Source organism: Cherax quadricarinatus, unplaced genomic scaffold, assembly GCF_038502225.1.
Source record: "Cherax quadricarinatus isolate ZL_2023a unplaced genomic scaffold, ASM3850222v1 Contig30, whole genome shotgun sequence".
NCBI lineage: Eukaryota > Metazoa > Arthropoda > Malacostraca > Decapoda > Parastacidae > Cherax > Cherax quadricarinatus.
In genome coordinates this window covers 22,046-47,712 of record NW_027195056.1, presented here as the reverse complement: position 1 = coordinate 47,712, position 25,667 = coordinate 22,046, and the positions used below count along the sequence as shown (strand labels likewise).

Below are 25,667 nucleotides of genomic sequence, written 5' to 3'. Positions count from 1 at the left end.
TCTCGATTTTGATTTGGCATAGGAGAAGAAATACTTTGGGTTTCTTTCGATTTCATTTATGGCTTTTAGTTCTTCCCGCGATTCCTGACTCCTAAAGGATTCTTTTAGCTTAAGTTCGATGCTTGCTATTTCTCTGACCAGTGTCTCCCTACGCATTTCAGATATATTGACCTCTTTTAGCCGCTCTGTTATTCTTTTCCGTCGCCTGTAAAGGGAGCGCCTGTCTCTTTCTGTTTTACATCTACTCCTCCTTTTTCTTAGAGGAATAAGCCTTGTGCATACATCGAGTGCCACCGAGTTAATCTGTTCTAGGCATAAGTTGGGGTCTGTGTTGCTTAGTATATCTTCCCAGCTTATATCGGTTAGGACTTGGTTTACTTGGTCCCACTTTATGTTTTTGTTATTGAAGTTGAATTTGGTGAAGGCTCCCTCGTGACTAATCTCATTATGTCGGTCTGGGGCTCCGCGCATACATGACTGAACCTCAATTATGTTGTGATCTGAGTATATTGTTTTTGATATGGTGATATTTCTTATCAGATCATCATTGTTAGTGAAGATGAGGTCTAGTGTATTCTCCAGTCTAGTAGGCTCTATTATTTGCTGGTTTAAATTGAATTTTGTGCAGAGATTTAAAAGCTCGCGTGAGTGTGAGTTTTCATCAGAGCTGCCTCCTGGTGTTATTACTGCAACAATATTATTTGCTATATTCCTCCATTTTAGGTGCCTTAAGTTGAAATCCCCCAGGAGCAAGATGTTGGGTGCAGGAGCTGGAAGGTTTTCCAGACAGTGGTCAATTTTTAACAGCTGTTCCTGGAATTGCTGGGATGTTGCATCCGGAGGCTTGTAGACTACCACAATGACTAGGTTTTGCTTCTCGACCTTTACTGCTAAAACTTCCACTACATCATTTGAGGCATTTAGCAGTTCTGTGCAAACAAGTGACTCTGCAATGTACAGGCCAACCCCCCCCCCTTTTGCCTGTTCACTCTGTCACATCTGTATAGGTTGTAACCTGGGATCCATATTTCGTTGTCCAAGTGATCCTTTATGTGGGTCTCAGTGAAAGCCGCGAACATTGCCTTTGCCTCTGCAAGCAGTCCACGGATGAAAGGTATTTTGTTGTTTGTTGCTGGCTTTAGACCCTGTATATTTGCAAAGAAGAATGTTATCGGACTGGTGGTATTGTTGGTACTGGGGGGGGATTTTTTTTCCGGCATTAGTATCTGTATCTGTCGGTTTGGAGTGGAGGCCATCGACTGTGGTTCCGCTCCAGGAATGACTGGATTTGGTGTACGATTTCTGCCATTTCCTGCCAGTTTTTTTTCCTTCCTGGCACTAAAAAACCTCTCCCTCTTGAGTGGTTGTGGCTACCCAGGTTTTCCCATGGCCTGGATGTTTTGTATCTTTTTGTCCCCTTTAGATGGTATGCCTGGCAATTTAAGTTATAGCACAGTCTTTCCTGTACTGAAGAGGTACACAGTTCAGGGTGAAAAAGCTTACAGGAAGGGAGTTTGCATTTTCCTGTTGTCATATGGGCATGGCATTTCCTAGGGTGGTCATAGTTGCACGTCCCATCTGTTTTTCCAGATTTCCCATGCCAGCAGATACCGAGTGCATAGTATGTGCACAGGCTTGGTTTCCGTTTGCCTTGGGTTTCTGTGTCTGTATTCCCTGTTGGTGCATGTTTCCCTGTCTTACTTCTATCCTCCCTAGCACCAACAATGGAGCTCCCACCATTTGTTTTTGGTAATATATCCTCACTATTGCTAGTGGAGTCCTCTTGTTTGCTATTTCCTGCGGTATTTCTAGTTTGCAATATTGGTTTTATCTTATCTTTGACTACACTTGTTTCCCTACTATGGCTCCTGTCCCCTATGCGGTCATTCATATGTATTCCTTCCTGCGTATAATTCCCGACTACCTGGACAAAATCTCCAGCTTCACCATTACTGTCTCCCAGGACAGCATCTCCAGCTTCCCCATTACTGTCTCCCAGGACAGCATCTCCAGCTTCACCATTACTGTCTCCCAGGACAGCACCTCCAGCTTCACCATTACTGTCTCCCAGGACAGCACCTCCAGCTTCCCCATTACTGTCTCCCAGGACAGCACTATCAGCCCCCCATTTACTGACTACCAGGACATCATCTCCAGCCTTACAGTTTCTGACTACATGGCCAGTATCAAGGGCAGTACCATTCAGCCCGGACTTTTTATGTTCCCATCTGTTGTAGAAAGCTTCCAGGTTTTCTATGAAAGCAGCTTTGATGTTGACCTCTTTTAATACCCTTGTGATTTTAGTCCACAGATTTATCTCATTTGGGCATACCCAAAAACACTTCCCTGTTTTAATACTGCTTGTAGCTAGTTCTTGGATATCTGCACAAGGGGCGTGACACCAATTTCCACAGAAATGACAATTTATGCATGTGGAAGCCCGTTTGTTTGACTGACCACAGACTACACACAGCTTCATAATGATTTGAATGGTTGATTTACTGCAATTCTACTAGCAACCTCTTGAATATTCTATTAATAACCTGCTAGGTGGTGCACAACGAAACCGTTTGAAACCAGTCCAGGGTTCGGACCAGTCAAGGGTTCGGACCAGTCAAGGGTTTGGACCAGTCTATCTGATCTGATCAGTGGGTCACTTATTTAAACCATACTGGTCGGTGATTTGAGCTAACACATGAAGGATCTACTGGAAATTATCTACCCGAGTAATATGTGATTTGATTGATACAAAAGTATAACTTGCGTGTTGAAGAGCCGGTGACTGCTGGCACTCCTACAGTGACGAACGGTCGAGCCTCCACCTTTGTTTATCAATCGCTGTATCTAGCTTCTCTATTTTTTTTTTCCGTCTCCACCACAATAAATGCTATATTATCACTATAGTTGACTGGTGCAAATTTTGGAGGAAGGACGCTTTTTCTGTAGTAATAATTGCTTCTGGTTGTGTATATTGCGACCGCTGGTAACTACAGGTTATATGAAATTCACAGTAACGTCTGGTATTTCAAGAAAAAGAAACTAATGAAAGTCACTCCACTCCACTAAGTACCATTATAATACTGGTTAGTTGCTACTACAGCACTGTATTCTGCTATTCACTGGTATCACTAGATTATATGCGAGTACACTAGCAAGCCAGGAAGATTATTAAAAACAGCTGACCTGTGGTAAGTTCTGGCGACTTCTGGCACCTGCCTCTATAGGCTTATCACTTCATTTACAAATTCACCTGTTTTCAAATGACACTTTAGCCTTTATCATCAATATACTAGGGAGCCACTGTAGTATACACTATACACTATGTATACTCAATGCTTTCAGGGAGACTTTCTTTCCTCTGACACAAAGTTCAATATTATTATTTTTTCACACGGGACAGGCCTATGATTCCCCTCTGGCAGTAAACTCTGCTAGGAAGTGCACACTAATTCTCCTTTTTTTACTCAGTATATAATGTTTTCCGCCCAAGATTGGTTCCAGGCGCTAGAGGGATGTATCGTATAGGATTGATGACACAAATTAAAGTTCTAGCACGTAAGAGCGACCGTGAAAACACTAGAAAACCCGGAGCACAACGAGGCACGTTGACACGCTATGCCTGCACTCTGAAGGACTTGGTTACAAGTACTGACTGATGTTGTAGTGGCCAGGCTTAGGCTTGGTTACAAGTACTGACTGATGTTGTAGTGGCCAGGCTTAGGCTTGGTTACAAGTACTGACTGATGTTGTAGTGGCCAGGCTTAGGCTTGGTTACAAGTACTGACTGATGTTGTAGTGGCCAGACTTAGGCTTGGTTACAAGTACTGACTGATGTTGTAGTGGCCAGACTTAGGCTTGGTTACAAGTACTGACTGATGTTGTAGTGGCCAGACTTAGGCTTGGTTACAAGTACTGACTGATGTTGTAGTGGCCAGACTTAGGCTTGGTTACAAGTACTGACTGATGCTGTAGTGACCAGACTTAGGCTTGGTTACAAGTACTGACTGATGTTGTAGTGACCAGACTTAGGCTTGGTTACAAGTACTGACTGATGTTGTAGTGGCCAGACTTAGGCTTGGTTACAAGTACTGACTGATGTTGTAGTGGCCAGGCTTAGGCTTGGTTACAAGTACTGACTGATGTTGTAGTGGCCAGGCTTAGGCTTGGTTACAAGTACTGACTGATGTTGTAGTGACCAGACTTAGGCTTGGTTACAAGTACTGACTGATGTTGTAGTGACCAGACTTAGGCTTGGTTACAAGTACTGACTGATGTTGTAGTGGCCAGACTTAGGCTTGGTTACAAGTACTGACTGATGTTGTAGTGGCCAGGCTTAGGCTTGGTTACAAGTACTTCTGGCAGTTTGGGAGACGCACAGATGATGATCAAACTAAATGTAAATTATGTGGTCAGACATATGGTCACTGTCTTGAACACTATGTGCTTAATTGTCCACTTATTGAGGAACACAGATAGACAACATAATAACCTATGTGACATGTCAACATATCTTATTAATGAAAATAAGATACCAGATATACTGAGCAAATTTCCTAAATCTGCTTGTAACAGATAAGTGAACTGTGGATATAAATCCATATGTTAACCCTTTTGGGGTCTAGCTCCTGGGCCTTTTGTGTATCCATATGTTCTTGTTCTACCATCCACAGGATGGATATGTTCTTGTGCTACCATCCACAGGATGGATATGTTCTTGTACTACCATCCACAGGATAGATATGTTCTTGTACTACCATCCACAGGATGGATATGTTCTTGTACTACCATCCACAGGATGGATATGTTCTTGTACTACCATCCACAGGATGGATATGTTCTTGTGCTACCATCCACAGGATGGATATGTTCTTGTTCTACCATCCACAGGATAGATATGTTCTTGTTCTACCATCCACAGGATGGATATGTTCTTGTTCTACCATCCACAGGATGGATATGTTCTTGTTCTACCATCCACAGGATAGATATGTTCTTGTTCTACCATCCACAGGATGGATATGTTCTTGTTCTACCATCCACAGGATAGATATGTTCTTGTTCTACCATCCACAGGATGGATATGTTCTTGTTCTACCATCCACAGGATAGATATGTTCTTGTTCTACCATCCACAGGATGGATATGAGGTGCACAATAAACTAGCCACTTCGGTGTCGAAATCTAAAAAAATCTAATGAGAAACTGCAGGCGCGGGGCACGTAACATGTTTAACTCGCCCAGGCATAACACCAGACACAAACATCTCTACGACATTCCCCGTGTCCGACTAAATCTTTACAAAAATTCAATGTATGTCAAAGGCCCTAAAATCTGGAACACCCTACCTGAGAACTCTAGAACTGCAGACACATTCATCACCTTCAAAACTACCATTAGAAAACATCTTATCTCCCTGATACACCCCGTCAACTAACTACACGAATACCACCTGGTGGTTCACACTTACACTCGCTCACTCATTTGACCATAAACAGAAATATTAATCTCAGTCTTAAAATAATGAATCCTGTGATACTCCAATACTGAAACTATGTACTGTGCCAAAACAAAAACATTCACATTGCTAAACTCACAAACTAGTATTTAGTCACTTAGCCATAATACCAACTTACCTTATAATTTGTAATATTTTACAATTAAGAATTAAACTAAGTGTTCTAGTGGTACACTGTGTAATGCCTAGCCATGCTAGGTGTTCTAGTGGTACACTCTGTAATACCTAGCCATGCTAGGTGTTCTAGTGGTGCACTGTGTAATGCCTAGCCATGCTAGGTGTTCTAGTGGTACACTGTGTAATGCCTAGCCATGCTAGGTGTTCTAGTGGTACACTGTGTAATGCCTAGCCATGCTAGGTGTTCTAGTGGTACACTGTAATGCCTAGCCATGCTAGGTGTTCTAGTGGTACACTGTAATGCCTAGCCATGCTAGGTGTTCTAGTGGTACACTGTAATGCCTAGCCATGCTAGGTGTTCTAGTGGTACACTCTGTAATCACAATTTTACTACATGTAAACCAAACAATAACCAAATTTCTGTAAACTCAGCATTGTAATCCTTATAGAGAATAAACTTTGAATAGAGATGACGCTGCTTAAAAGTGATCCATAGTCATCCCTACCAACTCCGTTTCCATGCATTTTTCCAGCATCTTTCCCTAAACATCATTCCATGTGTCTTTCTCCACACCACTACCTTCAAAGACATCACTAATAATAGACAGGACAAGGTTCAATCCTCTACAAGGGTATACGTAATCCTCTGCAACGGTTGCAACCAATTATACATGGGTGAGACATCCAGAGACCTCCAAACACGTATTCCAGAACACCAGTACGCAGGCAGGACGGTCGATTTAAGGAACTCCTCCGATACCTTCACAACCATCAGCTGTCAGAACTTAGGCGCCCAGTCCCAGGACCCATTATGTACCTCTGTAATCTTTTGACTGCCACCCACAAGATGAGTATTGGGTCCATAATAAACTTATTAAACTAAAAACCGTTTAATTAAGTAGAGAGACACAAGACTCATCGTCAGGGAGGAAGAGAATACCGCAGAATCCTGGAATCCTGGAAGCGGCTTCTACAACATAGGTGAACCACTTGCCAAGACACCTCTTTATCGTTACCCAACATAACAACATACTCGCCCGTTCCTCGCTGGTTCGTCTCAGATCCAACCTACCAACATTCTCAGCAGCCACAGGTCGTCTCAGACACAACCTACCAACATTTTCCCCCGTCCCTCGCAGGGTCCTTCTCAGACCCAACCTACCAACATTATTCCATGTCCCTCGCAGGGTCGTCTCAGACACAACCTACCAACATTATTCCCTGTCCCTCGCAGGGTCGTCTCAGACACAACCTCCTCAACATTCTCCCTTGTCCCTCGCAGGGTCGTCTCAGACACAACCTACCCAACATTCTCCCTTGTCCCTCGCAGGGTCGTCTCAGACACAACCTACCCAACATTCTCCCTTGTCCCTCGCAGGGTCGTCTCAGACACAACCTACCCAACATTCTCCCTTGTCCCTCGCAGGGTCGTCTCAGACACAACCTCCTCAACATTCTCCCTTGTCCCTCGCAGGGTCGTCTCAGACACAACCTACCAACATTCTCCCTTGTCCCTCGCAGGGTCGTCTCAGACACAACCTCCCCAACATTCTCCCTTGTCCCTCGCAGGGTCGTCTCAGAAACAACCTCCTCAACATTCTCCCTTGTCCCTCGCAGGGTCGTCTCAGACACAACCTACCCAACATTCTCCCTTGTCCCTTGCAGGGTCGTCTCAGACACAACCTACCCAACATTCTCCCTTGTCCCTCGCAGGGTCGTCTCAGACACAACCTCCTCAACATTCTCCCTTGTCCCTCGGAGGGTCGTCTCAGACACAACCTCCTCAACATTCTCCCTTGTCCCTCGCAGGATCGTCTCAGACACAACCTACCAACATTATTCCATGTCCCTCGCAGGGTCGTCTCAGACACAACCTACCAACATTATTCCCTGTCCCTCGCAGGGTCGTCTCAGACACAACCTACCCAACATTCTCCCTTGTCATTCGCAGGGTCGTCTCAGAAACAACCTCCTCAACATTCTCCCTTGTCCCTTGCAGGGTCGTCTCAGACACAACCTACCAACATTATTCCCTGTCCCTCGCAGGGTCGTCTCAGACACAACCTACCCAACATTCTCCCTTGTCCCTCGCAGGGTCGTCTCAGACACAACCTCCTCAACATTCTCCCTTGTCCCTCGCAGGGTCGTCTCAGACACAACCTACCCAACATTCTCCCTTGTCCCTCGCAGGGTCGTCTCAGACACAACCTACCCAACATTCTCCCTTGTCCCTCACAGGGTCGTCTCAGACACAACCTCCTCAACATTCTCCCTTGTCCCTCGCAGGGTCGTCTCAGACACAACCTACCCAACATTTTCCTTTGTCCCTCGCAGGGTCGTCCCTCGTCAGGGTCGTCTCAGACACAACCTCCTCAACATTCTCCCTTGTCCCTCGCAGGGTCGTCTCAGACACAACCTACCCAACATTCTCCCTTGTCCCTCGCAGGGTCGTCTCAGACACAACCTACCCAACATTCTCCCTTGTCCCTCGCAGGGTCGTCTCAGACACAACCTCCTCAACATTCTCCCTTGTCCCTCGCAGGGTCGTCTCAGACACAACCTCCTCAACATTCTCCCTTGTCCCTCGGAGGGTCGTCTCAGACACAACCTCCTCAACATTCTCCCTTGCAGGGTCGTCTCAGACACAACCTCACAACCTCCCAACATTCTCCCTTGTCCCTCGCAGGGTCGTCTCAGACACAACCTCCTCAACATTCTCCCTTGTCCCTCGCAGGGTCGTCTCAGACACAACCTCCTCAACATTCTCCCTTGTCCCTCGAATGGGTCGTCTCAGACACAACCTACCCAACATTCTCCCTTGTCCCTCGCAGGGTCGTCTCAGACACAACCTCCTCAACATTCTCCCTTGTCCCTCGCAGGGTCGTCTCAGACACAACCTCCTCAACATTCTCCCTTGTCCCTCGCAGGGTCGTCTCAGACACAACCTCCTCAACATTCTCCCTTGTCCCTCGCAGGGTCGTCTCAGACACAACCTCCTCAACATTCTCCCTTGTCCCTCGCAGGGTCGTCTCAGACACAACCTCCTCAACATTCTCCCTTGTCCCTCGCAGGGTCGTCTCAGACACAACCTCCTCAACATTCTCCCTTGTCCCTCGCAGGGTCGTCTCAGACACAACCTCCTCAACATTCTCCCTTGTCCCTCGCAGGGTCGTCTCAGACACAACCTCCTCAACATTCTCCCTTGTCCCTCGCAGGGTCGTCTCAGACACAACCTACCCAACATTCTCCCTTGTCCCTCGCAGGGTCGTCTCAGACACAACCTCCTCAACATTCTCCCTTGTCCCTCGCAGGGTCGTCTCAGACACAACCTACCCAACATTCTCCCTTGTCCCTCGCAGGGTCGTCTCAGACACAACCTCCTCAACATTCTCCCTTGTCCCTCGCAGGGTCGTCTCAGACACAACCTCCTCAACATTCTCCCTTGTCCCTCGCAGGGTCGTCTCAGACACAACCTCCTCAACATTCTCCCTTGTCCCTCGCAGGGTCGTCTCAGACACAACCTCCTCAACATTCTCCCTTGTCCCTCGCAGGGTCGTCTCAGACACAACCTACCGGAACATTCTCCCTTGTCCCTCGCAGGGTCGTCTCAGACACAACCTCCTCAACATTCTCCCTTGTCCCTCGCAGGGTCGTCTCAGACACAACCTCCTCAACATTCTCCCTTGTCCCTCGCAGGGTCGTCTCAGACACAACCTCCTCAACATTCTCCCTTGTCCCTCGCAGGGTCGTCTCAGACACAACCTACCCAACATTCTCCCTTGTCCCTCGCAGGGTCGTCTCAGACACAACCTCCTCAACATTCTCCCTTGTCCCTCGCAGGGTCGTCTCAGACACAACCTCCTCAACATTCTCCCTTGTCCCTCGCAGGGTCGTCTCAGACACAACCTCCTCAACATTCTCCCTTGTCCCTCGCAGGGTCGTCTCAGACACAACCTCCTCAACATTCTCCCTTGTCCCTCGCAGGGTCGTCTCAGACACAACCTCCTCAACATTCTCCCTTGTCCCTCGCAGGGTCGTCTCAGACACAACGTCCTCTCCCTTGTCCCTCGCAACATTCTCCCTTGTCCCTCGCAGGGTCGTCTCAGACACAACCTCCTCAACATTCTCCCTTGTCCCTCGCAGGGTCGTCTCAGACACAACCTACCCAACATTCTCCCTTGTCCCTCGCAGGGTCGTCTCAGACACAACCTCCTCAACATTCTCCCTTGTCCCTCGCAGGGTCGTCTCAGACACAACCTCCTCAACATTCTCCCTTGTCCCTCGCAGGGTCGTCTCAGACACAACCTCCTCAACATTCTCCCTTGTCCCTCGCAGGGTCGTCTCAGACACAACCTCCTCAACATTCTCCCTTGTCCCTCGCAGGGTCGTCTCAAACAACCTTCAACATTCTCCCTTGTCCCTCGCAGGGTCGTCTCAGACACAACCCAACAACATTCACCCTTGTCCCTCGCAGGGTCGTCTCAGACACAACCTCCTAAACATACTCACTTGTCCCTCGCAGCGTCGTCTCAGACACAACCTCCATCAACACAACCTTCTTCTCCCTTGTCCCTCGCAGGGTCGTCTCAGACACAACCTCCTCAACATTCTCCCTTGTCCCTCGCAGGGTCGTCTCAGACACAACCTCCTCAACATTCTCCCTTGTCCCTCGCAGGGTCGTCTCAGACACAACCTACCCAACATTCTCCCTTGTCCCTCGCAGGGTCGTCTCAGACACAACCTCCTCAACATTCTCCCTTGTCCCTCGCAGGGTCGTCTCAGACACAACCTCCTCAACATTCTCCCTTGTCCCTCGCAGGGTCGTCTCAGACACAACCTCCTCAACATTCTCCCTTGTCCCTCGCAGGGTCGTCTCAGACACAACCTCCTCAACATTCTCCCTTGTCCCTCGCAGGGTCGTCTCAGACACAACCTCCTCAACATTCTCCCTTGTCCCTCGCAGGGTCGTCTCAGACACAACCTCCTCAACATTCTCCCTTGTCCCTCGCAGGGTCGTCTCAGACACAACCTCCTCAACATTCTCCCTTGTCCCTCGCAGGGTCGTCTCAGACACAACCTCCTCAACATTCTCCCTTGTCCCTCGCAGGGTCGTCTCAGACACAACCTCCTCAACATTCTCCCTTGTCCCTCGCAGGGTCGTCTCAGACACAACCTCCTCAACATTCTCCCTTGTCCCAACCTCGCAGGGTCGTCTCAGACACAACCTCCTCAACATTCTCCCTTGTCCCTCGCAGGGTCGTCTCAGACACAACCTCCTCAACATTCTCTCTTGTCCCTCGCAGGGTCGTCTCAGACACAACCTCAACATTCAACATTCAACATCCCTTGTCCCTCGCAGGGTCGTCTCAGACACAACCTCCTCAACATTCACCCTTGTCCCTCGCAGGGTCGTCTCAGACACAACCTCCTCAACATTCTCCCTTGTCCCTAGCAGGGTCGACTCAGACATTCTTTGTCCCTCGCAGGGTCGTCCCACAACCTCCTCAACATTCTCCCTTGTCCCTCGCAGGGTCGTCTGAGACACAACCTCCTCAACATTCTCCCTTGTCCCTCGCAGGGTCGTCTCAGACACAACCTCCTCAACATTCTCCCTTGTCCCTCGCAGGGTCGTCTCAGACACAACCTCCTCAACATTCTCCCTTGTCCCTCGCAGGGTCGTCTCAGACACAACCTCCTCAACATTCTCCCTTGTCCCTCGCAGGGTCGTCTCAGACACAACCTCCTCAACATTCTCTCTTGTCCCTCGCAGGGTCGTCTCAGACACAACCTCTTCAACATTCCCCCTTGTCCCTCGGAGGGTCGTCTCAGACACAAACAATTCAACATTCTCCCTTGTCCCTCGCAGGGTCGTCTCAGACACAACCTCCTCAACATTCTCCCTTGTCCCTCGCAGTGTCGTCTCAGACACAACCTCCTCAACATTCTCCCTTGTCCCTCGCAGGGTCGTCTCAGACACAACCTCCTCAACATTCTCCCTTGTCCCTCGCAGGGTCGTCTCAGACACAACCTCCTCAACATTCTCCCTTGTCCCTCGCAGGGTCGTCTCAGACACAACCTCCTCAACATTCTCCCTTGTCCCTCGCAGGGTCGCCTCAGACACAACCCCAACATTCTCTTGTCAAGACACAACCTTCCCAACATTCTCCCTTGTCCCTCGCAGGGTCGTCTCAGACACAACCTCCTCAACATTCTCCCTTGTCCCTCGCAGGGTCGTCTCAGACACAACCTCCTCAACATCCTCCCTTGTCCCTCGCAGGGTCGTCTCAGACACAACCTCCTCAACATTCTCCCTTGTCCCTCGCAGGGTCGTCTCAAACAACCTTTCTCCCTTGTCCCTCGCAGGGTCGTCTCAGACACAACCTCCTCAACATTCTCCCTTGTCCCTCGCAGGGTCGTCTCAGACACAACCTCCTCAACATTCTCCCTTGTCCCTCGCAGGGTCGTCTCAGACACAACCTCCTCAACATTCTCCCTTGTCCCTCGCAGGGTCGTCTCAGATACAACCTCCTTCTCCCTTGTCCCTCGCAGGGTCGTCTCAGACACAACATTTTCCCTTGTCCCTCGCAGTGTCGTCTCAGACACAACCTCCTCAACATTCTCCCTTGTCCCTCGCAGGGTCGTCTCAGACACAACCTCCTCAACATTCTCCCTTGTCCCTCGCAGGGTCGTCTCAGACACAACCTCCTCAACATTCTCCCTTGTCCCTCGCAGGGTCGTCTCAGACACAACCTCCTCAACATTCTCCCTTGTCCCTCGCAGGGTCGTCTCAGACACAACCTCCTCAACATTCTCCCTTGTCCCTCGGAGGGTCGTCTCAGACACAAACTCTTCAACATTCTCCCTTGTCCCTCGCAGGGTCGTCTCAGACACAACCTCCTCAACATTCTCCCTTGTCCCTCGCAGTGTCGTCTCAGACACAAACTCCTCAACATTCTCTCTTGTCCCTCGCTGGGTCGTCTCAGACACAACCTCCTCAACATTCTCCCTTGTCCCTCGCAGGGTCGTCTCAGACACAACCTCCTCAACATTCTCCCTTGTCCCTCGCAGGGTCGTCTCAGACACAACCTCCTCAACATTCTCCCTTGTCCCTCGCAGGGTCGTCTCAGACACAACCTCCTCAACATTCTCCCTTGTCCCTCGCAGGGTCGTCTCAGACACAACCTCCTCAACATTCTCCCTTGTCCCTCGCAGGGTCGTCTCAGACACAACCTCCTCAACATTCTCCCTTGTCCCTCGCAGGGTCGTCTCAGACACAACCTCCTCAACATTCTCCCTCTTGTCCCTCGCAGGGTCGTCTCAGACACAACCTCCTCAACATTCTCCCTTGTCCCTCGCAGGGTCGTCTCAGACACAACCTACCCAACATTCTCCCTTGTCCCTCGCAGGGTCGTCTCAGACACAACCTCCTCAACATTCTCCCTTGTCCCTCGCAGGGTCGTCTCAGACACAACCTCCTCAACATTCTCCCTTGTCCCTCGCAGGGTCGTCTCAGACACAACCTCCTCAACATTCTCCCTTGTCCCTCGCAGGGTCGTCTCAGACACAACCTCCTCAACATTCTCCCTTGTCCCTCGCAGGGTCGTCTCAGACACAACCTCCTCAACATTCTCCCTTGTCCCTCGCAGGGTCGTCTGAGACAAAACCTCCTCAACATTCTCCCTTGTCCCTCGCAGGGTCGTCTCAGACACAACCTCCTCAACATTCTCCCTTGTCCCTCGCAGGGTCGTCTCAGACACAACCTCCTCAAGACATTCTCCCTTGTCCCTCGCAGGGTCGTCTGAGACAAAACCTCCTCAACATTCTCCCTTGTCCCTCGCAGGGTCGTCTCAGACACAACCTCCTCAACATTCTCCCTTGTCCCTCGCAGGGTCGTCTCAGACACAACCTCCTCAACATTCTCCCTTGTCCCTCGCAGGGTCGTCTCAGACACAACCTCCTCAACATTCTCCCTTGTCCCTCGCAGGGTCGTCTCAGACACAACCTCCTCAACATTCTCCCTTGTCCCTCGCAGGGTCGTCTCAGACACAACCTCCTCAACATTCTCCCTTGTCCCTCGCAGGGTCGTCTCAGACACAACCTCCTCAACATTCTCCCTTGTCCCTCGCAGGGTCGTCTCAGACACAACCTCCTCAACATTCTCCCTTGTCCCTCGCAGGGTCGTCTCAGACAAAACCTCCAGACACAACATTCTCTCTTGTCCCACGCCGGGTCGTCTCAGACACAACCTCCCCAACATTCTCCCTTGTCCCTCGCAGGGTCGTCTCAGACACAACCTCCTCAACATTCTCCCTTGTCCCTCGCAGGGTCGTCTGAGACAAAACCTCCTCAACATTCTCCCTTGTCCCTCGCAGGGTCGTCTCAGACACAACCTCCTCAACATTCTCCACCTGACTCTCCTCACTATATACACTCATGTACTCTTCACTCAGGTAGATCTGTTTGTGACTTGATAAGTTCCACAGTGTGGGCGAAACGTTGTCGATAAAGGATCACATTATACTGCTTATGTGTTTAGTTTCCCATCATGTCGACATATCCTACTTCTAGCCATACTAATAACACTATAACAAACAAACTATGGTATGGATGGGGATCAAACTCGCGGCAAGTGAGTGCTGAAACTCCCGGCCACTGGACCAGCTGGCTACAATGTGATTCAAGCAATTAGGTATATTTTTACAGATGTATCTCCCTCCAGCGTGTCCGTGACGACCTCCCCTGGCTCAGTGGTCTTACGACTCACTAACCGCGAGTTCGAGCTCCACCAGTACCCTGGTTTATAGGCTAATACGAAGAAATCCGAGAAATGACTATTTTAAAGGCCTTAAAACGAATCTTTTAGACAGAAATGATAACTTCAGTCATTTAAACGGCCGAAACATCGTTCGAAACGTGGCCAGGGAGGTCTTACTTGTAGCCATACTCCACATTGTCTCCGCAGCCTCCCCAGATCCACTCCTTGTTGAGGTCTTTGGGTCTAGTGGCTGGTGAACATCCACAAGTGGTCAGCTGACCATCTCTACACGACCTGGAGACACTGTGGACCACCCCAGCTGACGCTATAGCGTGGGCGAAAGCTGCTTCTCTGCTGGCTGTGGGCGAAACATTGTGGTGAGTACTGGTAGATGGTGGTTCTGGAAGGTGGTTGATAGTGGTTGGTGGTGGTAGAGATTTATAAAGGGATAGAGAGTATGTAGGGGATGTAAGTTGGAACTGTTCCACTCTTAGTGGAACACTTCCACTGTTAGTGGAACACTTCCACTGTTAGTGGAACACTTCCACTGTTAGTGGAACACTTCCACTGTCAATGGAACAATATTACCCACAGTGGAACAGTTCCACTGTCAATGGAACAATATTACCCACAGTGGAACAGTTCCACTGTCAATGGAACAATATTACCCACAGTGGAACAGTTCCACTGGCAATGGAACAATATTACCCACAGTGGAACAGTTCCACTGTCAATGGAACAATATTACCCACAGTGGAACAGTTCCACTGGCAATGGAACAATATTACCAACAGTGGAACAGTTCCACTGGCAATGGAACAATATTACCCACAGTGGAACAGTTCCACTGGCAATGGAACAATATTACCCACAGTGGAACAGTTCCACTGGCAATGGAACAATATTACCCACAGTGGAACAGTTCCACTGGCAATGGAACAATATTTCCCACAGTGGAACAGTTCCACTGGCAATGGAACAATATTACCCACAGTGGAACAGTTCCACTGTCAATGGAACAATATTACCCACAGTGGAACAGTTCCACTGGCAATGGAACAATATTACCCACAGTTGAACAGTTCCATTGGCAATGGAACAATATTACCCACAGTGGAACAGTTCCACTGGCAATGGAACAATATTACCCACAGTGGAACAGTTCCACTGGCAATGGAACAATATTACCCACAGTTGAACAGTTCCACTGTCAATGGAACAATATTACCCACAGTGGAACAGTTCCACTTACACACAACTAAGGATTCTAGACAGGTACTAATTGCTCTCATATGCTAATTACTGCAGGTAGTTAAGGTAATTAGGTACTCATGTATCTGGAGTACTGGACCAGACAGTTGAATCATCCACCGTGGAACAGTTCCACCTACTTACTACACATACTTATTACACCTACTTAATACACCTACTTACAGCACCTACTTACTACACATTTACTACACCTACTTACTACACCTATTTACTACACCTACTTACTACACCTATTTACAACACCTACTTAGTACACCTACTTACAACACCAACTTACTATACACATTTACTACACCTACTTACAACACCTACTTACTGCACATACTTAATACCCCTACTTGCTACACCTACTTACAACACCTAATTACTACACCTACTTACAACACATACTATAGGTAATTAATTAATTGAGGTAATTAGGTACTCACGTATCTGGAGAACTGGACCAAAGACAGTTGAATCATCCACTGTGGAACAGTTCCACCTGCGGTGCCTAAACTGCCACTGGCACTCGTTAATGCCAGTCTTGGCACCCCTGCCCACACTGCCCATGTGATCCTGGTACAACTGGCACAACTTGGTTTGTCCCAGGGACAACCCGGGGATCTGGGTACATAGTGGCTGGGCTCCTATTAGGTAGATCTGTGGGTTCCTCCACACCTCGTAGCCCTGGAGACCTAGGTTCCTACGTAAGAGCAGTGAGAGGGCAGGTAATTAGGTACTGGTGACTAGTAGTGGATATTAGAGTGTTTATAGGCTGAGAAATTAGGTACTAGTTACTAGTAGCAGGTGTGACAATACCTGAGAATCTAGGTTCCTACGTAGGAGCGGTGAGAGGGCAGGTAATTAGGTACTGGTGACTAGTAGTTGATATTAGAGTGCTTATAGGCTGAGAAATTAGGTACTAGTTACTAGTAGTAGGTGTGACAATACCTGCCAATCTAGGTTCCTACGTAGGAGCGGTGAGAAGGCAGGTGACTAGTAGCAGACGTTAAAGAACTTAAAGACTGAGTAATTAGGTACTGATTACTGGTAGTTTGAGTGACAGTACCTGGAGAAGGGGTGATATAACGGGTTATGTACTGGTTATTAGTAGCGGAAATGACAGAAAATGAGGACTGAGTAATTAGGTACTGGTTACTAGTAGTGGGCATGACAGAAAATGGGGACTGAGAAATTAGGTACTGGTTACTAGTAGTGGGCATGACAGAAAATGGGGACTGAGAAATTAGGTACTGATTACTAGTAGTGGACATGACAGAAAATGGGGACTGAGTAATTAGGTACTGGTTACTAGTAGTGGGCATGACAGAAAATGGGGACTGAGTAATTAGGTACTGGTTACTAGTAGTGGACATGACAGAAAATGGGGACTGAGAAATTAGGTACTGGTTATTAGTAGTGGACATAACAGAAAATGGGGACTGAGTAATTAGGTACTGGTAAATAGTGGACATGACAGAAAATGGGGACTGAGTAATTAGGTACTAGTTACTAGAAGTGGATATGACAATACCTGAGGAATACATAATGAATACCTAATTAGAATAGGGAGCAGGTGCAAGGTTTATAATAATTAGGTACCTCTGCTGGTAAATAAAGTGGCATTAACAGGTATACGTACATATGTATACATATCTGCATACACACTGTGGATAATCCTACGAGAGTGGTGCCGGGTGTCGAACCTAGTTGACGGTATGTTGTATTGTGTATTTCTCAACAGTTGTATACATGTACACGTTCTCACGTAATGGGCTGGGTGGGTCGGTACAGGGTGGGCAGGAATCGACCCACCCCTCTGAGATAATTGCCCACCCTTTGTGAAGATGAGAGGCCTGGGGATATCCCTCAGGGGTATCCCTAATCCAGGATCCCATCCCTCCTACCCCAACCCCCAGACACTAGGTCTATTGTGAGAGGAACTGTAGCAGCAGCAGTGGTAGTTACTGTACCATAGTAACTGTAGCAGTGGTAGTTACTGTACCATAGTAACTGTAGCAGTGGTAGTTACTGTACCATAGTAACTGTAGCAGCAGCAGTGGTAGTTACTGTACCATAGTAACTGTAGCAGTGGTAGTTACTGCACCATAGTAACTGTAGCAGTGGTAGTTACTGTACCATAGTAACTGTAGCAGTGGTAGTTACTGCACCATAGTAACTGTAGCAGTGGTAGTTACTGCACCATAGTAACTGTAGCAGTGGTAGTTACTGTACCATAGTAACTGTAGCAGTGGTAGTTACTGCACCATAGTAACTGTAGCAGTGGTAGTTACTGTACCATAGTAACTGTAGCAGTGGTAGTTACTGTACCATAGTAACTGTAGCAGTGGTAGTTACTGTATCATAGTAACTGTAGCAGTGGTAGTTACTGCACCATAGTAACTGTAGCAGTGGTAGTTACTGCACCATAGTAACTGTAGCAGTGGTAGTTACTGTACCATAGTAACTGTAGCAGTGGTAGTTACTGCACCATAGTAACTGTAGCAGTGGTAGTTACTGTACCATAGTAACTGTAGCAGTGGTAGTTACTGCACCATAGTAACTGTAGCAGTGGTAGTTACTGTACCATAGTAACTGTAGCAGCAACAGTGGTAGTTACTGTACCATAGTAACTGTAGCAGTGGTAGTTACTGTACCATAGTAACTGTAGCAGTGGTAGTTACTGTACCATAGTAACTGTAGCAGTGGTAGTTACTGTATCATAGTAACTGTAGCAGTGGTAGTTACTGCACCATAGTAACTGTAGCAGTGGTAGTTACTGCACCATAGTAACTGTAGCAGTGGTAGTTACTGTACCATAGTAACTGTAGCAGTGGTAGTTACTGCACCATAGTAACTGTAGCAGTGGTAGTTACTGTACCATAGTAACTGTAGCAGTGGTAGTTACTGCACCATAGTAACTGTAGCAGTGGTAGTTACTGTACCATAGTAACTGTAGCAGCAACAGTGGTAGTTACTGTACCATAGTAACTGTAGCAGTGGTAGTTACTGTACCATAGTAACTGTAGCAGTGGTAGTTACTGTACCATAGTAACTGTAGCAGTGGTAGTTACTGTACCATAGTAACTGTAGCAGTGGAAGTTACTGTACCATAGTAACTGTAGCAGTGGTAGTTACTGTACCATAGTAACTGTAGCAGCAGCTGTGGTAGTTACTGTACCATAGTAACTGTAGCAGTTGTAGTTACTGTACCATAGTAACTGTAGCAGTGGTAGTTACTGTACCATAGTAACTGTAGAAGTGGCAGTTACTGTACCATAGTAACTGTAGCAGTGGTAGTTACTGTACCATAGTAACTGTAGCAGTGGTAGTTACTGTTCCATAGTAACTGCAGCAGCAGAAGTGGTAGTTACTGTACCATAGTAACTGTAGCAGTGGTAGTTACTGTACCATAGTAACTGTAGCAGAAGCAGTGGTAGTTACTGTACCATAGTAACTGTAGCAGTGGTAGTTACTGTTCCATAGTAACTGCAGCAGCAGCAGTGGTAGTTACTGTACCATAGTAACTGTAGCAGTGGTAGTTACTGTACAATAGTAACTGTAGCAGCAGCAGTGGTAGTTACTGTACCATAGTAACTGTAGCAACAACAGTGGTAGTTACTGTACCATAGTAACTGTAGCAGCAGCAGTGGTAGTTACTGTACCATAGTAACTGTAGCAGTGGTAGTTACTGTACCATAGTAACTGTAGCAGTGGTAGTTACTGTACCATAGTAACTGTAGCAGTAGTAGTTACTGTACCATAGTAACTGTAGCAGTGGTAGTTACTGTACCATAGTAACTGTAGCAGTGGTAGTTACTGTACCATAGTAACTGTAGCAGTAGCAGTGGGAGTTACTGTACCATAGTAACTGTAGCAGCAACAGTGGTAGTTACTGTACCATAGTAACTGTAGCAGTAGCAGTGTTAGTTACTGTACCATAGTGACTGTAGCAGTAGCAGTGGTAGTTACTGTACCATAGTAACTGTAGCAGCAGCAGTGGTAGTTACTGTACCATAGTAACTGTAACAGTGGTAGTTACTGTACCATAGTAACTGTAGCAGCAGCAGTGGTAGTTACTGTACCATAGTAACTGTAGCAGTGGTAGTTACTGTACCATAGTAACTGTAGCAGTGGTAGTTACTGTACCATAGTAACTGTAGTAGCAACAGTGGTAGTTACTGTACCATAGTAACTGTAGCAGCAACAGTGGTAGTTACTGTACCATAGTAACTGTAGCAGTAGCAGTGGTAGTTACTGTACCATAGTAACTGTAGCAGTGGTAGTTACTGTACCATAGTAACTGTAGCAGTAGCAGTGGTAGTTACTGTGCCATAGTAACTGTAGTAGTGGTAGTTACAGTACCATAGTAACTGTAGCAGTAGCAGTGGTAGTTACTGTACCATAGTAACTGTAGCAGTGGTAGTTACTGTACCATAGTAACTGTAGCAGTAGCAGTGGTAGTTACTGTACCATAGTAACTGTAGCAGTGGTAGTTACTGTACCATAGTAACTGTAGCAGCAGCAGTGGTAGTTACTGTACCATAGTAACTGTAGCAGTGGTAGTTACTGTACCATAGTAACTGTAGCAGCAGCAGTGGTAGTTACTGTACCATAATAACTGTAGCAGCAGCAGTGGTAGTTACTGTACCATAGTAACTGTAGCAGTAGCAGTGGTAGTTACTGAACCATAGTAACTGTAGCAGCAGCAGTGGTAGTTACTGTACCATAGTAACTGTAGCAGTGGTAGTTACTGTACCATAGTAACTGTAGCAGCAGCAGTGGTAGTTACTGTACCATAGTAACTGTAGCAGTGGTAGTTACTGTACCATAGTAACTGTAGCAGGGGTAGTTACTGTACCATAGTAACTGTAGCAGTGGTAGTTACTGTACCATAGTAACTGTAGCAGTGGTAGTTGCTGTACCATAGTAACTGTAGCAGCAGCAGTGGTAGTTACTGTACCATAGTAACTGTAGCAACAACAGTGGTAGTTACTGTACCATAGTAACTGTAGCAGCAGCAGTGGTAATTACTGTACCATAGTAACTGTAGCAGTAGCAGTGGTAGTTACTGTACCATAGTAACTGTAGCAGCAGCAGTGGTAGTTACTGTACCATAGTAACTGTAGCAGCAGCAGTGGTAGTTACTGTACCATAGTAACTGTAGCAGCAGCAGTGGTAGTTACTGTACCATAGTAACTGTAGCAGCAGCAGTGGTAGTTACTGTACCATAGTAACTGTAGCAGTAGCAGTGGTAGTTACTGTACCATAGTAACTGTAGCAGCAGCAGTGGTAGTTACTGTACCATAGTAACTGTAGCAGTGGTAGTTACTGTACAATAGTAACTGTAGCAGCAGCAGTGGTAGTTACTGTACCATAGTAACTGTAGCAGTGGTAGTTACTGTACCATAGTAACTGTAGCAGTGGTAGTTACTGTACCATAGTAACTGTAGCAGTGGTAGTTACTGTACCATAGTAACTGTAGCAGTGGTAGTTACTGTACCATAGTAACTGTAGCAGCAGCAGTGGTAGTTACTGTACCATAGTAACTGTAGCAACAACAGTGGTAGTTACTGTACCATAGTAACTGTAGCAGTGGTAGTTACTGTACCATAGTAACTGTAGCAGCAGCAGTGGTAGTTACTGTACCATAGTAACTGTAGCAGCAGCAGTGGTAGTTACTGTACCATAGTAACTGTAGCAACAACAGTGGTAGTTACTGTACCATAGTAACTGTAGCAGCAGCAGTGGTAGTTACTGTACCATAGTAACTGTAGCAGCAGCAGTGGTAGTTACTGTACCATAGTAACTGTAGCAGCAACAGTGGTAGTTACTGTACCATAGTAACTGTAGCAGTGGTAGTTACTGTACCATAGTAACTGTAGCAGCAACAGTGGTAGTTACTGTACCATAGTAACTGTAGCAGCAGCAGTGGTAGTTACTGTACCATGGTAACTGTAGCAGCAGCAGTGGTAGTTACTGTACCATAGTAACTGTAGCAGCAGAAGTGGTAGTTACTGTACCATAGTAACTGTAGCCGCAGCAGTGGTAGTTACTGTACCATAGTAACTGTAGCAGCAGCAGTGGTAGTTACTGTACCATAGTAACTGTAGCAGCAGCAGTGGTAGTTACTGTACCATAGTAACTGTAGCAGCAACAGTGGTAGTTACTGTACCATAGTAACTGTAGCAGTGGTAGTTACTGTACCATAGTAACTATAGCAGCAACAGTGGTAGTTACTGTACCATAGTAACTGTAGCAGCAGCAGTGGTAGTTACTGTACCATAGTAACTGTAGCAGCAGCAGTGGTAGTTACTGTACCATAGTAACTGTAGCAGCAGAAGTGGTAGTTACTGTACCATAGTAACTGTAGCCGCAGCAGTGGTAGTTACTGTACCATAGTAACTGTAGCAGCAGCAGTGGTAGTTACTGTACCATAGTAATTGTAGCAACAGCAGTGGTAGTTACTGTACCATAGTAAATGCAGCAGCAGCAGTGGTAGTTACTGTACCATAGTAACTGTAGCAGCAGCAGTGGTAGTTACTGTACCATAGTAATTGTAGCAGCAGCAGTGGTAGTTACTGTACCATAATAACTGTAGCAGCAGCAGTGGTAGCTACTGTACCATAGTAACTGTAGCAGCAGCAGTGGTAGTTACTGTACCATAGTAACTGTAGCAGCAGCAGTGGTAGTTACTGTACCATAGTAACTGTAGCAGCAGCAGTGGTAGTTACTGTACCATAGTAACTGTAGCAGCAGCAGTGGTAGTTACTGTTCCATAGTAACTGTAGCAGTAGCAGTGGTAGTTACTGTACCATAGTAACTGTAGCAATGGTAGTTACTGTACCATAGTAACTGTAGCAGCAGCAGTGGTAGTTACTGTACCACAGTAACTGTAGCAGCAGCAGTGGTAGTTACTGTTCCATAGTAACTGTAGCAGTAGCAGTGGTAGTTACTGTACCATAGTAACTGTAGCAGTGGTAGTTACTGTACCATAGTAACTGTAGCAGCAGCAGTGGTAGTTACTGTACCATAGTAACTCTAGCAGTGGTAGTTACTGTACCATAGTAACTGTAGCAGCAGCAGTGGTAGTTACTGTACCATAGTAACTGTAGCAGTAGCAGTGGTAGTTACTGTACCATAGTAACTGTAGCAGTGGCGGTTACTGTACGATAGTAACTGTAGCAGCAACAGTGGTAGTTCCTGTACCATAGTAACTGTAGCAGCAGCAGTGGTAGTTACTGTACCATAGTAACTGTAGCAACAGCAGTGGTAGTTACTGTACCATAGTAACTCTAGCAGTGGTAGTTACTGTACCATAGTAACTGTAGCAGCAGCAGTGGTAGTTACTGTACCATAGTAACTGTAGCAGCAACAGTGGGAGTTACTGTACCATAGTAACTGAAGCAGCAGCAGTGGTAGTTACTGTACCATAGTAACTCTAGCAGCAGCAGTGGTAGTTACTGTACCATAGTAACTGTAGCAGCAACAGTGGTAGTTCCTGTATCATAGTAACTGTAGCAGCAGCAGTGGTAGTTACTGTACCATAGTAACTGTAGCAGCAGCAGTGGTAGTTACTGTACCATAGTAACTCTAGCAGTGGTAGTTACTGTACCATAGTAACTGTAGCAGCAGCAGTGGTAGTTACTGTACCATAGTAACTGCAGCAGCAACAGTGGTAGTTACTGTACCATAGTAACTGTAGCAGCAACATTGGTAGTTACTGTACCATAGTAACTGTAGCAGCAGCAGTGGTAGTTACTGTACCATAGTAACTGTAGCAGCAGCAGTGGTAGTTACTGTTCCATAGTAACTGTAGCAGTGGTAGATACTGTACCATAGTAACTGTAGCAGCAACAGTGGTAGTTACTGTACCATAGTAACTCTAGCAGTGGTAGATACTGTACCATAGTAACTGTAGCAGCAGCAGTGGTAGTTACTGTACCATAGTAACTGTAGCAGCAGCAGTGGTAGTTACTGTTCCATAGTAACTGTAGCAGTGGTAGTTACTGTACCATAGTAACTGTAGCAGCAGCAGTGGTAGTTACTGTACCATGGTAACTGTAGCAGCAGCAGTGGTAGTTACTGTACCATAGTAACAGAAGCAACAACAGTGGTAATTACTGTACCATAGTAACTGTAGCAACAACAGTGGTAGTTACTGTACCATAGAAACTGTAGCAACAACAGTGATAGTTACTGTACCATAGTAACTGTAGCAACAGCAGTTGTAGTTATTGTACCATAGTAACTGTAGCAATGGTAGTTACTGTACCATAGTAACTGTAGCAGCAACAGTGGTAGTTACTGTACCATAGTAACGGTAGCAGTGGTAGTTACTGTACCATAGTAACTGTAGCAGCAACAGTGGTAGTTACTGTACCATAGTAACTCTAGCAGTGGTAGTTACTGTACCATAGTAACTGTAGCAGCAACAGTGGTAGTTGCTGTACCATAGTAACTCTAGCAGTGGTAGTTACTGTACCATAGTAACTGTAGCAGCAACAGTGGTAGTTACTGTACCATAGTAACTCTAGCATTGGTAGTTACTGTACCATAGTAACTGTAGCAGCAGCAGTGGTAGTTACTGTACCATAGTAACTGTAGCAGCAGCAGTGGTAGTTACTGTACCATAGTAACGGTAGCAGCAGCAGTGGTAGTTACTGTACCATAGTAACTGTAGCAGCAGCAGTGGTAGTTACTGTACCATAGTAACTGTAGCAGCAACAGTGGTAGTTACTGTACCATAGTAACTGTAGCAGCAACAGTGGTAGTTACTGTACTATAGTAACTGTAGCAGCAGCAGTGGTAGTTACTGTACCATAGTAACGGTAGCAGAAGCAGTGGTAGTTACTGTACCATAGTAACTGTAGCAGCAGCAGTGGTAGTTACTGTACCATAGTAACTGTAGCAGCAACAGTGGTAGTTACTGTACCATAGTAACTGTAGCAGTAGCAGTAGTAGTTACTTTACCATAGTAACTGTAGCAGCAGCAGTGGTAGTTACTGTACCATAGTAACTGTGGCAGCAGCAGTGGTAGTTACTGTTCCATAGTAACTGTGGCAGCAGCAGTGGTAGTTACTGTACCATAGTAACTGTAGCAGCAGCAGTGGTAGTTACTGTACCATAGTAACTGTAGCAGTAGCAGTGGTAGTTACTGTACCATAGTAACTGTAGCAGCAGCAGTGGTAGTTACTGTACCATAGTAACTGTAGCAGTGGTAGTTACTGTACCATAGTAACTGTAGCAGCAGCAGTGGTAGTTACTGTACCATAGTAACTGTAGCAGCAGCAGTGGTAGTTACTGTACCATAGTAACTGTAGCAGCAGCAGTGGTAGTTACTGTACCATAGTAACTGTAGCAGCAGCAGTGGTAGTTACTGTACCATAGTAACTGTAGCAGCAGCAGTGGTAGTTACTGTACCATAGTAACTGTAGCAGCAGCAGTGGTAGTTACTGTACCATAGTAACTGTAGCAGCAGCAGTGGTAGTTACTGTACCATAGTAACTGTAGCAGCAGCAGTGGTAGTTACTGTACCATAGTAACTGTAGCAGCAGCAGTGGTAGTTACTGTACCATAGTAACTGTAGCAGCAGCAGTGGTAGTTACTGTACCATAGTAACTGTAGCAGTAGCAGTGGTAGTTACTGTACCATAGTAACTGTAGCAGCAGCAGTGGTAGTTACTGTACCATAGTAACTGTAGCAGCAGCAGTGGTAGTTACTGTACCATAGTAACTGTAGCAGCAGCAGTGGTAGTTACTGTACCATAGTAACTGTAGCAGCAGCAGTGGTAGTTACTGTACCATAGTAACTGTAGCAGTAGCAGTGGTAGTTACTGTACCATAGTAACTGTAGCAGCAGCAGTGGTAGTTACTGTACCATAGTAACTGTAGCAGCAGCAGTGGTAGTTACTGTACCATAGTAACTGTAGCAGCAGCAGTGGTAGTTACTGTACCATAGTAACTGTAGCAGCAGCAGTGGTAGTTACTGTACCATAGTAACTGTAGCAGCAGCAGTGGTAGTTAC

At 46.6% G+C, this 25,667-nt stretch overlaps 1 protein-coding gene across 1 annotated transcript in view; it reads right to left on the bottom strand.

Moving 5' to 3' along the window:
* LOC128701037 (protein Wnt-5b-like) overlaps positions 1-25,667 on the bottom strand; it is a 72,764-nt gene that overhangs the window by 41,760 nt on the left and 5,337 nt on the right. The window contains exons 2-3 of the mRNA XM_070079865.1: positions 16,088-16,344; positions 14,565-14,745 (exon numbers count right to left, since the gene is read on the bottom strand). Coding sequence (XP_069935966.1) covers positions 14,565-14,745; positions 16,088-16,344 — 438 coding nt within the window. The remainder of the gene's footprint in view (positions 1-14,564; positions 14,746-16,087; positions 16,345-25,667) is intronic.